General features: G+C 39.4%; 1 protein-coding gene across 3 annotated transcripts in view; it reads left to right on the top strand.

The window, feature by feature from the left end:
- The window catches only part of LOC126369946 (synaptic vesicle glycoprotein 2B-like), a 53,531-nt gene that overhangs the window by 18,204 nt on the left and 20,452 nt on the right, over positions 1 to 14,875 (top strand). Inside the window, exons 1-4 of one of the 3 annotated variants that reach the window (XM_050014547.1) lie at positions 957 to 980; positions 1,566 to 1,587; positions 2,079 to 2,138; positions 2,763 to 2,816. In XM_050014547.1, coding sequence (XP_049870504.1) covers positions 972 to 980; positions 1,566 to 1,587; positions 2,079 to 2,138; positions 2,763 to 2,816 — 145 coding nt within the window. In that variant the 5' untranslated portion in view covers positions 957 to 971. Of the gene's footprint in view, positions 1 to 956; positions 981 to 1,565; positions 1,588 to 2,078; positions 2,139 to 2,762; positions 2,817 to 8,019; positions 8,109 to 14,875 lie in introns of those variants that run through there. The other 2 variants (XM_050014548.1, XM_050014549.1) reach the window with 2 other exon arrangements.

Genomic DNA, 14,875 nt, shown 5'->3' with positions numbered 1-14,875 from the left:
CCACGACGCTGGTATTCTGTGGACCCTGCTAAGTGAGGCACGGAAGCCGTGTCTCCCACAAATACAACTTAAATGAATACATAATAATATTTACTTATAAAATGAAGTAGTTTACAAAAACATAAACATATTATATGAAAAGCGTGTGTGTGTGCAGTGTATCTACAAATACATGAAAGAAATACAATAATACTTACAAAACAATGTATATAAAACGATAAAATAAACAAATAAATAAAGTTAGAAATGTTAGAATGTGACAAGTTAGTGTGCGTGCGAATTTGAACGAAAGAACGTAGTATACGTTGCAACCTTTGTATAATGTCCTTCCTACCTATCACCTATACCTATCTAAATATATAAAAGGAGAAACTGACTGACTGACATATCAACGCACAGCCTAAACGACTAAACGTAGGCACTTGAAATTTGGAAGGGACGTAGCTTAGGTACCGTAGGACTGCACTAAGAAAGGAATTCCCGAAATTCCCACGGGAACGGGAATTAGATCTAAAAAAAAATCAATCAATAAAAATCTAAACCGCTCAAGTTAAACACTTAAAATTTGGCATGCAGGTACCTTAGTAAACTTAAAGCTTAGTTGCAACAGGATTTTGAAAAATTCCTACGGGAACGGGAGTTTGCGGGAAAAAACATTTGTATGAAAAAATCTAAACCGCGTAAGATAGATACACGCCACGCGGACGAAGTTGCGGGCAAAAGCTAGTCTATTATATCTGGCGAATAACTGATTATGAAAGGTGGGGCATTGTCAACTAGCATACAAATTCCCACATTTTATCTACCTGACAACGCTATTCGTCGAGCAGTTGTTGTCGCGATGGTCGAGGCCGCCCGTAGGCCGCGGGCCGCGTATTTTGGGCTCGCCCCTGTAGTACTGTCTAGGTCACATGCTCGTTCACTGAACTTTACTCTTCCGAGCAGCTGCATGTTTTAATGACAGAAACTTTATGAAAAACGTTATTATAAGATTTGTGATTATCTAGAAGATATACGCATGGGATTAGCTTTCTAGGAACTGATATTAGGCGGACAAATTACTAAATTGTATTACAGTAAATATATATTTGAAAAAAAGAACTTCTAGGGCATTGTGCCGAGGTTTTTCTTGCAGATTCTTTTCCCCGACTATACAAGTTGTGAACAGCTGCAGTGGTTTTAGGCGGATGAGACGTTCGTTATGTAAAAAATGACGATTTCATAAATCTTCATCTATCGTGTGGGTTGTGAGGTGAATTACCAACCTCATCAACCCTGTTGTCAGGGTTATTATTGAGTCGCCAAAGGCCCCTGACATGGCTCATGTAACGATTACTCACTTACATCAGTAAATAGTAGCCGGGACCAACGGCTTAAGTGCCTTGAAGCGCAGGTCATCTTACTTTTTGGACAATCAGGTGATCAGCCTGTAATGTCCTAATCAATCTAGGGATCACAAAGTGTTTTTTGTGATATATCCCCACCGGGATTAGAACCCGGGACCTCCGGATCGTGAGTGGATAGTAATTCACCTCACAACCCACACGATAGAAGAAGATTTGCAGTGCCCCGACGGGGTGTCATGTTGTAAGTGCTAAATAATTAATTTAAGAACCTTTGTACACATGATTGCACCAATAAAGAATTAAAGAATTAAAGATTACATTGAAAACAACGTTTTATGAAAAATCACATTCTGGTATGATTTTCTTTAACAAAACCCTGATTGTTTTTATTTTTCAATCCGGGTAAATAAAAAAAATCCATCTCAAAGTGATTTTATCATAAAAGCGCTTTCGACGTTTTGACTCTAAGGTGACGACACAATGGTTCAACACGTTAGAAAGGAGTTTCCTCTGTCTCCAGTTGTAATTGTCTGCGGGCTTAGCACCGTAAGCACGCGACTCTTTCTCGCCTCGACATACGTCACCCGCCACTCTCTCACAGTACTGCACAGTAAGAGACAGGCGATCTTTGTCGCGGCGAGAAAGAGTCGCGTGCTTACGGTGCTAAGCCCGCTGATATAATAATTGTCTGAAGATAAATATTAAAAGTTCTTTTCTTTTTTTTCTCCACAGATACCAAACAGCGTCTACATGAGACCCCCTTACCTTTGGACACACCACTCCACCCTACAGGTAACACCCATTTTTATCCATAACATAAAATTATGACGTCATCAATCTTTTTATAGTCTAGACCTTTTTCCATTACGCTCGTCCGAGTCTCAAATTTAAAAAAATATATTTAAATAACGAGTTTATAAATAAAAAATCTAAATAAAAATAGGTTTAATTTTATTTAAAGATAGGTAAGCTTTTTACATAACGCATATGAGCGTGAAATGTGAAACGAGATGAATTCAGACATGGTTTGTTTTTTTATCCCCTTTCAATCCCTTTGGGGGATGATTTTCGGAATAAAAACTTAAAAACTTAATATGTTCTTCAATAGTAGTAGCAGTAACCGGGACCAACGGCTTAACGTGCCTTCCGAAGCACGGATCATCTTTCTTTCGCACAATCAGATGATCAGCCTGTAATGTCCTATAACCAAAATAGGGATCACAAAGTGATTTTCGTGATGTGTCCCCACCGGGATTTGGACCCGGAACCTCCGGATCGTGAGCCCACTGGACCACGGAGGCCATCATCTGATGATAATACGACAATCATTGTTGTCAAAGGTGCGCGTACTTCGCTCGTGAGTCCATTGACGTTGGCAGTGCACAGTGGGTTGATCTATTTATAATTGGTTGGCAGATACTAAGGAGCGCCTGCAGCGAGCGCCATTCGAGACAGCTCTGCATCATGCCGGTAAGTGCATTTTACATAATGAGTATAAAGGCCAGGCGCGCACTACGAGTTTTTCGCCGCGCGGCGGAAAAAAGTAGCGGCATAATGTCGCACTGTAATACTGCGCCGCTGCGGTGGCTCTGCCGTCAAGTGCGCGCAATACAATTTAAAACTGTTCGGTACAGTATTACAGTGCGACATTATGCCGCTGCTTTTTTGCTGCGCGCCTGGCCATAAACTAGAAGCTCAGCAGGCGGCAACACTCTTGAGTGTTCCTAAATTTTGACAGTTCTCCAATACTGTACGGTCACGAGCACTAATACAGGGTGTTAGTGACATCGTAACGAATACTGAGAGGGATGATTCAGACCATGATTCTGAGTTCATATCAAGTGGAATTTTCCGTCGCAAAATTCATGATTTTTTTTTTAGTTTTTTTAAATTATTTTCAATTCTATACTTTTGCGATGAAAAAATCCACTTGATATTAACTCAGAATAATCAGCTGAATCATCCCCCTCTGTATTCGTTACGATGTCACTTACACCCCGCACAAGTACATACTGTAGCCATACAAGTAGGTATGGGTGTTAGTGACACCGTAACGAATACTGAGGGGGATGATTCAGACCATGATTCTGAGTTGATATCAAGTGGAATTTTCAGTCGGAAAATTCATGAAAATTTTCGTTTTTTTTAAGTTATTTTCTGTTCCATACTTTTGCGACGGAAAATTCCACTTGATATCATCTCAGAATCATGGTCTCAATCATCCCTCAAAGTTTTCGTTACGATGTCACTAACACCCTGTATGTATACACGTTGAAACCATGTCACAATAACTTTTTAAACAAATTAAACCGCAAGTCTTATTAAATGTCAAATATGATGGTGCGACAGGGTTCTAAAGTGGGTACATGATATTTAATTCTCATGACTGTACAGCTAAAATTCGTGGTAAAATCCGTCTGAAGGATAAGTTTATCTATTTATTATTTTATTTATTTATTTATAAAGGCACATGCAACATTACAGTGTAACCCAATGCACTGTATGACAAACAATATAAAAACTAATAAGTACAACAAATTATTGAAAACCGCATGAAAATCGGATCAATAGTTTAGATTAGAAGATAGGTGATCACATTACTTTGCACAAACGCACACACAAACATCTCTCACCCTAAACGCAATACCTGCTCCGTTCCGTCGTGGTCTGGCCAAGTAGTTAATGCCGTCTGCGGCAAATCTACAATAAGTCACGTCAAAAAAAAAAAAAGTTCCGTCGTGGGTAAAAAGAAACAAAAAGAAAAATAAGACTACTTATAAATAACATGAAAAACACAAAATAAATACAATTATAAAAAAATTAAAAGGTAAACTATCACACAAAAATAAAAAAATAATAGAAAAGACAAAATAGTATTTAAACCTTTTCGCAAAAAGCGAAACACTCTATCCATACACAAGTTACGAAGTAGAAAAGCCATCAGTTGGAAAAAGGCAGTTTTGATTGAAAATAAGTTGTCTAAGCTTTTTCTTTCCGATTTTTAGGGAAAAAATATAACATTATGATTTTGCAATTAAACGCTGCGCAAAGGGTTATAGTACAAAAACAATTATGTTTGTGTACTCAAATAGTATGGGGAACTATCAACATTTAAGAACACTTAACAGTAGCGACACCAGGGGCCTGTTTAATAAAACTTACAATTGTAAATTACAATGACAATTTGATGTACATTGCGGAGTGTGTGATCACGAATATTTTGCAGTTTACATCAAATTGTCGTTGTAACTTACAATTGTAAGTTTTATTAAACAGGCCCCTGATGAAATAGGCAGTTTTTTTTCCTCATTGTTTATGTTTTTACTTGTATCTTGTTTTTAACAAGAACAGTAGTATGTCGGCATTCCACAGACTGCACTTCGGGGAGTGTGCCCGCGATCTAAACGAGCTCATTCCACCACCCCCCTTTTATCTTCGGACTTAATAAAGATTTCACTTACTTACTTACTTTTACTTACTTCCAGACTTACTACTAGTACAGACGTACTATTTTTTGGATATCCCAACTATTCGCAAAAAGCGCTTCGTGTTGGCAACATCAAGGTCTATATTATAAATTTTACTGTAATATTTTTTCCTATGGCAATATTACAGGACTTTACGCCACGGACTTTGCCGACGAGGCAGCTTTTCTTGTCTTAATAACTGAAAATGTAAATATTTCCTAGTTTTAATATAATACAGTCCACTTAACATATTGAAGAGGTTTTATTTACCGGAGCGACCATCGCCTCCAACACTTCGCATCGTCCTTCATTATGCGCACTGCTAGGGAGTGGAATTCTTTGCCGTCTTCTGTATTTCCGAATGCATATAAAAAAGATAATTCAAGGCCAGAGTGAACAGGCACCTTCCGGACCAGCTCGCTCCATCTTAGGCCTCGTCAATGCCTTAAAAAAGTGCCTAAAATTTATGATATAAAATTACGCGAACGAAGTCGCGGGTGGACAGTTAGTTTTTAATAAACACAAGGTTGTCTATCCCTGACCCAGAACTATAGCAATGTAACCATCTAGATACAGCCTCATTCCAACCAACTTAACGACTTCGACCATTTGTCTTTTATAGCAGCACATATGTCCATATCGTCCATTACGAACTGTAAAATGTATATTTAGCTCACTATAGTTTACATGTCAACGTGCTCTATATATATTGCTTCCCTGACTTCCAAGTCACAAGTTTTCCACTTAGTTTGGAAGTCAGTGGACCAGTTAAAATAAGCTCAATGTACTATAACTGTTGTCAATAAACTATTATTTGCACCACAGAAATTACGTATAAAAAAAAAAAACAAAAAAATGCACATAAAACATGTACATTTACATACACACATAAACATACATATATATAAAAAAAATGTCTTTATGCCATATAACTATTATTAACATAAAAGAAATAAAATGGTGTCGGATGGGAAAAAAAATACGAAAATTATTTGAACGTCGTTAGAGTGCGTACGTGTAAATTGACATATATCACAAATAAAATGTTTTTTTTTTCTAATACATACGTATTGCTTTGTTATATTATCTATATGTATAGATCATTTGCTACAGTGTTCATGTCACAGTCCCTCAATTTTTTTTACATTACTTTTGTACGCCATGCGAAATTGTTTTTCAGTTTCTTCAAAAGTTTATACGTGTAACCACTACACTTCACGGAAGTCGAATTTTAGAAAAAAAAAAATACTTACAGGATGTTAGTGACATCGTAACGAATACTTAGGGGGATGATTCAGACCATCATAAAAAAAACTTATTCTGATTTGATTTTCTTCAACAAAAAACCCGAATACTGACCACGCCGGCGTGGTCGACGTTTTCCCTCATTCAACGCTTATCGCTATCGTCCCACTAGGGTCGATACGACGCCTTGAGCCGACGTTCGCGCCCAACTGTTGTCTTAAACTTTGTACCGGGTAAAAGCCCTCAGCGCTCCACATTTGTCCGGCCAAATAGTTAATGCCATCCGCGGTAAATCTACTATTGTCACGTGAAAAAAAAGATTTCACATAACCTCTAATTCTTACAATTAATGGGATTTAAACTAACGTGTATATTGCGATGTACAAAAATCACTTCCGATTGTGATTTTTCAAAACGACGCTTGCGCAGTTTTCACTTTGAGCCGACGACGTCTTCTGGCTAGACGTCGTTAATTGTATTCGTAGCTTTCTAATTGCGGTTCAAAGAAAACTTTTTGTCTTTATTTTTACTGGAAAACTTCAAGGAAAACTGACTTTGTTTGCTATTATACAATGAAAATAATGTTCTGTTTTGCTTTGAAACTGACACAAAGTGTTAAGAAATACTCGCTACGATAGCTCTACTGCTTCTCAAACACCATAGCCACATTATCCGCAATGTATATGTTATATGTAAGGCTGCAATTTAATCATTACTTTTCGTAAAATACTGCATACTTACAAAAGTTTTTTTTTTGATAAATAGCCTATCATATTGAGGTTATCTTTTCTGTAATAAGGAGGGATTTCCGTGTGTGGCATTTTGGTAAAGGTTCCTTAGCACCTCGATGTACCTATGGTCCACTTGGCACCTCTGAAGAGACTGCAACACCGCCCAGATCTCGATCGAATCAAAGGCTTTCTCATAGTCCACAAACGCCAAGCAAAGTGGCAGATTATACTCTTCGGTCTTCTGTATAACCTGCCGCAGCGTATGGATGTGGTCTATGGTGCTAAAGCCTTTTCGGAAACCGGCTTGTTCGGGAGGCTGGAAGTCGTCAAATCTGCAAGCGAGACGATTCCTAATGACCCTCAAAAACAACTTTGTAGACATGGCTCAGAAGCGAGATAGGTCTGTAGTTCTTCAGTAGGGCTTTATCACCCTCCTTGAAGAACAAGATAACCTCGCTTCCGCGACGTTATTTGGACCGACGATCTGGTGAAGGTCGCGGGAAGCCGCTGGATGCGGGCAGCGCAGGACCGATCGTCGTGGAGATCCTTGGGGGAGGCCTATGCCCAGCAGTGGGCGTCGTACGGCTGATGATAATGATGATGATTCCGTGTGTGATAGTCGATATTTCACTTGTTGCCCTGCAGGTTATGATGCACAAGATGATCTTTTAATATATCTACTATCGCGGAGCTCCGTGTTTCGCAAAGTTTGCGGACGAGTGTAGTGCAAAGTTGGAGTATTAACTATTTGCTCATACTTGTATGGTACGCGTTTCGCACTCACTTGGCCCTTCCAACTTCTTTCTTCAGAATCAGAATAATTTATTCAACGTAATTAAAATCATAGATAAACTTATTGAAGGTGAATTTAACATTTTTGAATCTACTTCATTTCGCAAGGTGTTATGACTGAGGAGAAGAGATGAAAAGAGACTGCAACAGCAACACATCTTTTAAATCAATTTAGGTGTACATTACAAGTTATTTAATAACTAGAGAAACACATTTAGGTATTAACCATATAATAAGGTTTTTTTACATAAAGCTTCACATGAGCTTTAAATTTATTTTCCGAGAAATTCAAAATACTGTCTGGTATTTTATTCTAAAAACGTATACATAACCCCAAACAAGATGAATTTAATTTACTTAGCCTAGAATTTTATATTATTTTTATGTAAGTATGTACAAATTGTACAATGAACAGCAATAGGTGCATTTACTAGATTTCGACGTGAGCGACGCGACTGGCATGGCATTCACCACTTGTCCGGACTCCTATACGGACTTATGGATACACAAATTCCCAGAAGCACACTGTAGGTATCAATCATGGGGCGTTTATGGCAATTATGGCGTTTCAATGTCACTAATGTAATTGGCGAAGAGGCTTTTACCTAACGAAGGGCGCGGCTGTGACGTCACAGGGACAAGGGTGCACGGCTTCTAATGAATATCCGGGAAGGTAATGTCAAGGTTTTGGAGGGTAGGTGGGGGGGGGGGTTGAGATAAACTATATTCTTTTAATTGTTATGTATGGCCTCCGTCGTCCAGTGGATGAGTTTTCAGCTCACGCTCTAGAGATCCCGGGTTCGGTGGGGACATACCACAAAAAGTCACTTTCTAGTCCCTAGGTTGTTTAGGATATTGCTAGCTGATCAACTGATTGTCTGAAAGTAAGATGATTCCAAGCTTCGTAGGGCACGTTAAGCCGTTGATCCCGGCCGTAAAAACACCTCTAACAACCCGCAGTGGAGCAGCGTGGTGGAGTATGCTCCATACCCCATCAGGTTGATTGAAGGGTGGTCTGTGCCCAGCAGTGGGACGTATATACGCTGTTCATGTGTTTGTGTGCAGTTTTCACGTAACGACTACTAACTTGCATCAGTAAGTAGTAACCGGGACCAACGGCTTAACGTTCCTTCCGAAGCACGGATCATTTTACTTTTTGACAATCAGGTGATCGGCCTGTAATGTCCTAACCAAACTAGGGATCACAAAGTGATTTTTGTGATATGTCCCCACCGGGACTCGAACCCGGGGTCTCCGGATCGTGAGCCCAACGCTCAACCATTGGGCCACAGAGGACCAATATATTTAAAAGCATGGTGTATAAACCGCCAAGTAACTTAACCGCAATAGCCTTACAGGACCGCATGGGGATTTTCCATGGGGTAACACGCCCGCGTCGATCGAGGGGGAAACTATAGGATGCTTTATGGTGTTTTATATGGTGTGTAGGAATTTTATGTGTCATAACGAAAGGGTTATGGAAGGAAAATGTGACAACATTGTGTGACACTGGTAAATCTAGTGCAGCTTCTTTTCCCCGGCTATACAGGTTGTGAGCGGCCTCCGTGGTCCAGTGGTTGAGCGTCGGGTTCACGGTCCGGAGGCCCCGGGTTCGAATCCCGTTGAGAACATATCAAAAAATCACTTTGTGGTCCCTAGTTTGGGTGGGACATCACAGGCTGATCACCTGATTGTCCGAAAGTAAGATGATCCGTTCGGAAGACACGTTAAGCCGTTGGTCCATAAGAATAGTATAGCCGATAAGAATAGCTTAAAATAAACTTAGATGGTCATCATGTCATTTTCCCGTTTTCACAGGGACATTTTTCCATTCTTAACAATATTTTCTTCACGTAGTAACCTACCCGCTATTCCTGAAAACAATGTCCAAAGCGTGGGTTTCGCTTCTCCTTTGTCTAGTGACGTACTAACCAATATAAATCATGTACCATAACACAATGTTTAGCGAATTAGCAGCGAAATAAAACGCAATATGTAACAAGGTCGGTAACAAAACGCACAAACAGTTCTGCCCAGTCTCACTCGAAATAACAGCGCACAAACATTATTAGGGTTCCTTAGTCAAAGGGTGGGAATGGGCACCTTATTTGTTCGACACCTCTCAATCACCGGTACAATTTTTTCCGCGTTCGTTCACAAGCATAGTCATATCATTTATTGCGTTCCACATGGTAGGAGGTTGGTAATATAAGGTAAGTAACACATATGGACCCGGATTGGGCACAGCAATTTAACGGAGAGTTACAGGAATTTTTTTATTTTTATAACTACATAAAAAACAGACAGACCGGAGAGGAAATATGATTGGCCACCTGATACGACACGATTCATTTATAACAAACATTATAGAAGGAAAAATTGAAGGGAAGAGAGGAAGGGGTAGACCTAGGATAACATTTATGAAACAAATAAAAGAGAAGGTGCAGGTCGTGTCGTATCGGGAGGTGAAGGTTTTGGCGGGAAGAAGAGAGGAATGGCGGTTACTCCACCGACAAGAGCGCAGCTCTTAAATAGAGAGAGAGAGAAAAAACAGACTATGGGAGGGAACACAAATATATGCCTAAGCCTCTATAAATATATACACATATAAGTATAATATACTATACCTACATACATACCTATGTAGGTATAGTATATTATCTCTATAATAACCTATTTTGTCTCTATAATAACACCTTCAAACACGGCAAATACCATAACCTAAATATTCCAAAATTAAATTATAAAAAATTACCTAAATACTGAAAAACAAATAAATTTTATTTTTTCCCCTACGGAACCACAAGCTCTCTCCACCGAGTCACACGTCACCAGTTTTCTTTATAGCGTCCATAACAATAGAGGGATCGTTAACAGCGTGTCGTGGTGTCTGTACGTCTGTTTAACGTCCTTCGAAGCGTTTACGAATAGAATCGTGCAAGTATTCGCAATAGGTTTGACAGTCGAATGAGATACTTTTTACGAAATGTCAAAACGAAAGTTTTTTTTGGGGTTCAAACAAACGATCTCCGTGGTCCAGTGGTTGAGCGTTGGGCTCACGATTCTGGGTTCGATTCCCGGTGGGGACATATAAAAAAAAAATACTTTGTGGTCCCTTGTTTGGATAGGACATTACAGGCTGATCACCTGATTGTCCGAAAATAAGATGATCCGTGCGTTGGAAGACACGTTAAGCCGTTGGTCCCGGTTACTACTTACTGTTGTAAGTATGTAGTCGTTACATGAGCCATGTCAGGGAAATTTGGCGGCTCAGTAGTAACCCTGACACCAGGGTTGTTGAGGTTGGAAATACTGTGACGTCATCAATAAAAGCGGTCAAACGTCGTACTCATTGTTACTTAATTCATAAATAAAATTCGAAAATTTAATAAGTAGAAAAGTAAAATGAGATCGATTTTCGTCTATCTTAGATTGGCTTTTGTTTCTAAATTAGCATTTTAGAATTTATATTTGACCCAGTCAAATAAGTACCTTACTGGATGGTGATAGTTAAAGAAGCTTTAGTGTCAGAACACACATTAAATGCGAAGGATGATCCTGATGATGACCCGATTACTCTAGCCTTAGGCCGGGTTTCCACTGACGCGGAGATTTGACCAATCACAGCGTTCGAGAGAGCGAAAGACGAAGACGCTCTGTCACTCTCTCCCTCACGGTGATTGGTCGATTCCTGCACATCTCCGCTCATCTCCGCACAGCTCCGCGTCAATGGAAACGCAGCCTTAGAGGCGGCACTCGCCGGCGTGGTCGACGATTTCCCTCATTCAGCGCTTATTGCTATCGGCCCAATCATCATCATTACTAATTTAAGAGCCACGCTCTTGTCGGCGTAGCATTCTTCACGCTACTTTTTTAGGGAAAAATTGGGCAGTGGTTTCCATCTTGCCTTCCGCCCCGCAGTACTCTGTCTAATGCAAATGGGATGGCGGCGCCTAGAGAAGACAATTTCAAAGCCGTACCACGACTCCTGTCCTCCGCCACTGAGTAGCACTGACAGTTACTGCTTCCCTCTGTCAGATTCCAGGTTACAGTCCCTGTGACTTGCCCCTTCCGTCTTTCAAATACAATCCCCTCAGACCGTCCTGAGCCGAGAGAGTTCGGCGCGAACAGGGTACTTTTGTGCCTGTTTTATTAAATTTTGTACCGTTTGAGAGCCCTCAGCGCTCTCCATTTGTCCGAAATCTACAATAAGTCACGGTAGAAAAGAGTTTCATTACTGCCAGTCAAACTATTCTTGAAACCAGTGAAGCATAAATCCAATAAAGCATTTATCCTATTATGTCTTTGTAACTAAACCACAAGTAAACACAGTTAGGTCACTTTTTGTGTTTGTTTTGGAACTAGACATTCCTGTGGTCTATATTTCCTCATTGGAGAAAAAAGTCTACTTACATTTTTTCTCCGACCTTTAGGCACAGAATAAAGAATAATACAACGTATACAGTGGTAATTCTTCGCCCCGCACCAATTCGTATAGGGCGCCGAGCTAAATTTACCTCACCCCCTCTGGGTCGTACTTTAGCTAAATGGCCGCGTTAGAGGGGTGCGTCTAACGGAGGCTAGTAGTTCCAGAAGCTCTGTCCACCCCATTGGGGATTATGGGCGTGAGTTTATCTACATAACATAAACTCACAACTATATCGCAATTGGGGTAGTCAGAGGTACATCCATCGCAAGATGAACTAAGTACAGTCATGAGCAATATAATGTACCAACTTTAGGACTCTGTCGCACTAACATATTTGACATTTAGTGAGACCTACAGTTCAATTTGTCAAAAAAGTTAATGTGACATGGTACCAAAGTGTATACATATTAATGCTCGTGACCGTACCCACACCTCACCGAGCAATCTGTTAGACCAACGTGATAGGTGTGAGCCGTATCGCCATCTATAATGGTCGAGCCAACTGTGTTAAATAATTCATTAGCGCAAGTCCGGGGTTCGAACCCGGGCGGCTCTCCCCGCGTGAGAAGCAAGCCTGTGAACCATGTGATCCACATGTGGTCACTTATTACATAATATATAACAAACTTATTTACAGTAAGTTAAAAAAAATAACATAAAAAAACTGAATTAAAAACATCATCATCTCCCTAGCATTATTTCGATTTCCACAGGATCCGCTTACCTAATCTAAAGATTTGACAGGTCCGGTTTCTAATTAAAAATAATATAAATAACAAATGACGCACGAGAGTTGAAAGGCAACCAACCCAATCGTCGAGTCACCGTCATCGATTTGACATAATAAACAGTATCTGTGCAATGACAACACGTCCAGCTGTGGGCCGAAGTGTGGGCTGCGAGATCAATGACCTGTGCGCGTGCGCTCCTGAAACTTCACGTTTGTGACCAAATTAAACTGAATTGACGTGAGCCTTCTAGATCGTGTGTATGTTATTGACAAAGAAAATAATTCCTTTCTTCAGCACACGTCAAACGGGTTACATTTATTCAAAATCAAAAATATCTTTATTCAATATGTAACATAGTTACACTTTGATACGTCAATTTTTACATAACGAACGTCTCATCCGCCTAAAACTATTGCAGCTTCTCACAACCTGTATAGCCGGGGAAAAAAAGCTGCAAGAAAAACCTCGGCACAGGGCCCTAGACTGCATATTTGAATTGAATAATTATATTAGCTAGATGCCTATTTTGAATCGCCCGGGTTATTCATGTATCCCCAATTCATTTTAAAATGCACGCACATGCACACACACAAGTCACAAGTTTACCACTTAGTTTGGAAACCAGTGGACCGTCCTTAGTACCACGTTCCAGTTAGAAATAAACTCAATGTACTAAACATTGTTACTGTAACTGTTAACAATAAACTACTTATTATTATTATTAAATGAATAGCTGTCAATCACCCGTCCCTTTCTTATTCACCGGATAAGAAGATGACAGGTGTAACTTAAAATAAAATTAGGAGATGTCTGTTTATGTTACTTTAAGTACCTACTTAAGTAAATAGTAACCGTGATTTTAAAATATATTCAGAAACTTTTCTCTCAACTGAGTGAATATCAACACTTGGTCGAATTTATTTTGTTTATGGCACTTTGTAGAGTCATAAACGCTTCATTAACGACCTCATTACGGATTAACGACAGCTATAATGGAAGGTTTGGGTCAGCCATGACAGACGGTATTAAAAAGAGGAATATTTAGATGAGTAATTATGGAATATAATAAAATGTATAATTTATACCCGTCATAATAGTCATAGATCATTTTTATTGTTTTGGAAACCGAAATAGTTTTATTTTGGGACTTTTCTTATTGTAGACTGTTTGTTGCCGATGGTTTCGTCTGCGGGGAATCTCAATAGAACGGAATAGAATAGAAATTGTTTAGTACATAACTTATTATAACACTCACTATGATTGTAAATCCAAAAACCCACGTTATACCAACAAGGCGCACTGTCGCGCGCGCTGTGTTATCAAATTTTAATCATGGCCGCCAATTCATTGCAAAATTTAAAATAAGAAAAAACAAATGTGAAAAAGAAAAAGATGAAAGAAAGGAAGAATCCTAACCACTTGCGCTGTCCCTATATACCTCAAAATAGCCCAACTTAAAGAATAAAGGTAAACACTCACGAAATCAGCTTTCTGTATTCTTCTTACCAGGCCTGGATTTTGTTGAAAGCACAAGTAGGAATCACGGCAGTCTTTTCATTTGCAGTTACTCGTATTCGGCGGCGGCGGGTAATTAAGGATTATTTAAATACTTGAGGAAAAAACATATTTGCGATAAAACACAGAAAAAGTTCACGAATACCCCATATTACATGGAACTTAAACATAGCTGGCAATGAGTGGGTGTATACAGTGACATCGTAACGAAAACTTTGAAGGATGATTCGGGTCATGATTCTAAGTTGATATTAAGTGGAATTTTCCGTCGCAAATGTATGGAACTGAAAATAATTAAAAAAGAAATTTTCATGAATTTTCTGCCTGGAAAATCCGCTTGATGTCAACTCAGAATCATGGTCTGATTCATCCCCCTCAGTATTTTTTTTTTGTTTTTTTTTTAGAATAGAAATTGTTTATTATAAAAGGACGCCACATACAAAGACAAGACAATAACATCACTTAAAAAAAAACACAAAACAATTACAAAAAGCATAGGAGGATGTTATTCGTTACGATGTTACTAATACACCCTCCTCAGCTGGACTGGGAGTAGAGAAAAAACATAGAATGCGTTCAGCTGCCTATCTTCCCGAGCATGTCGTAAGAGGCGACAAAG

The sequence above is a fragment of the Pectinophora gossypiella genome, chromosome 10 (genome assembly GCF_024362695.1).
Source record: "Pectinophora gossypiella chromosome 10, ilPecGoss1.1, whole genome shotgun sequence".
NCBI classification, from domain to species: domain Eukaryota; kingdom Metazoa; phylum Arthropoda; class Insecta; order Lepidoptera; family Gelechiidae; genus Pectinophora; species Pectinophora gossypiella.
Note: the sequence above shows the minus strand (reverse complement) of the source record. Positions and strands in the feature narration are given on the sequence as shown.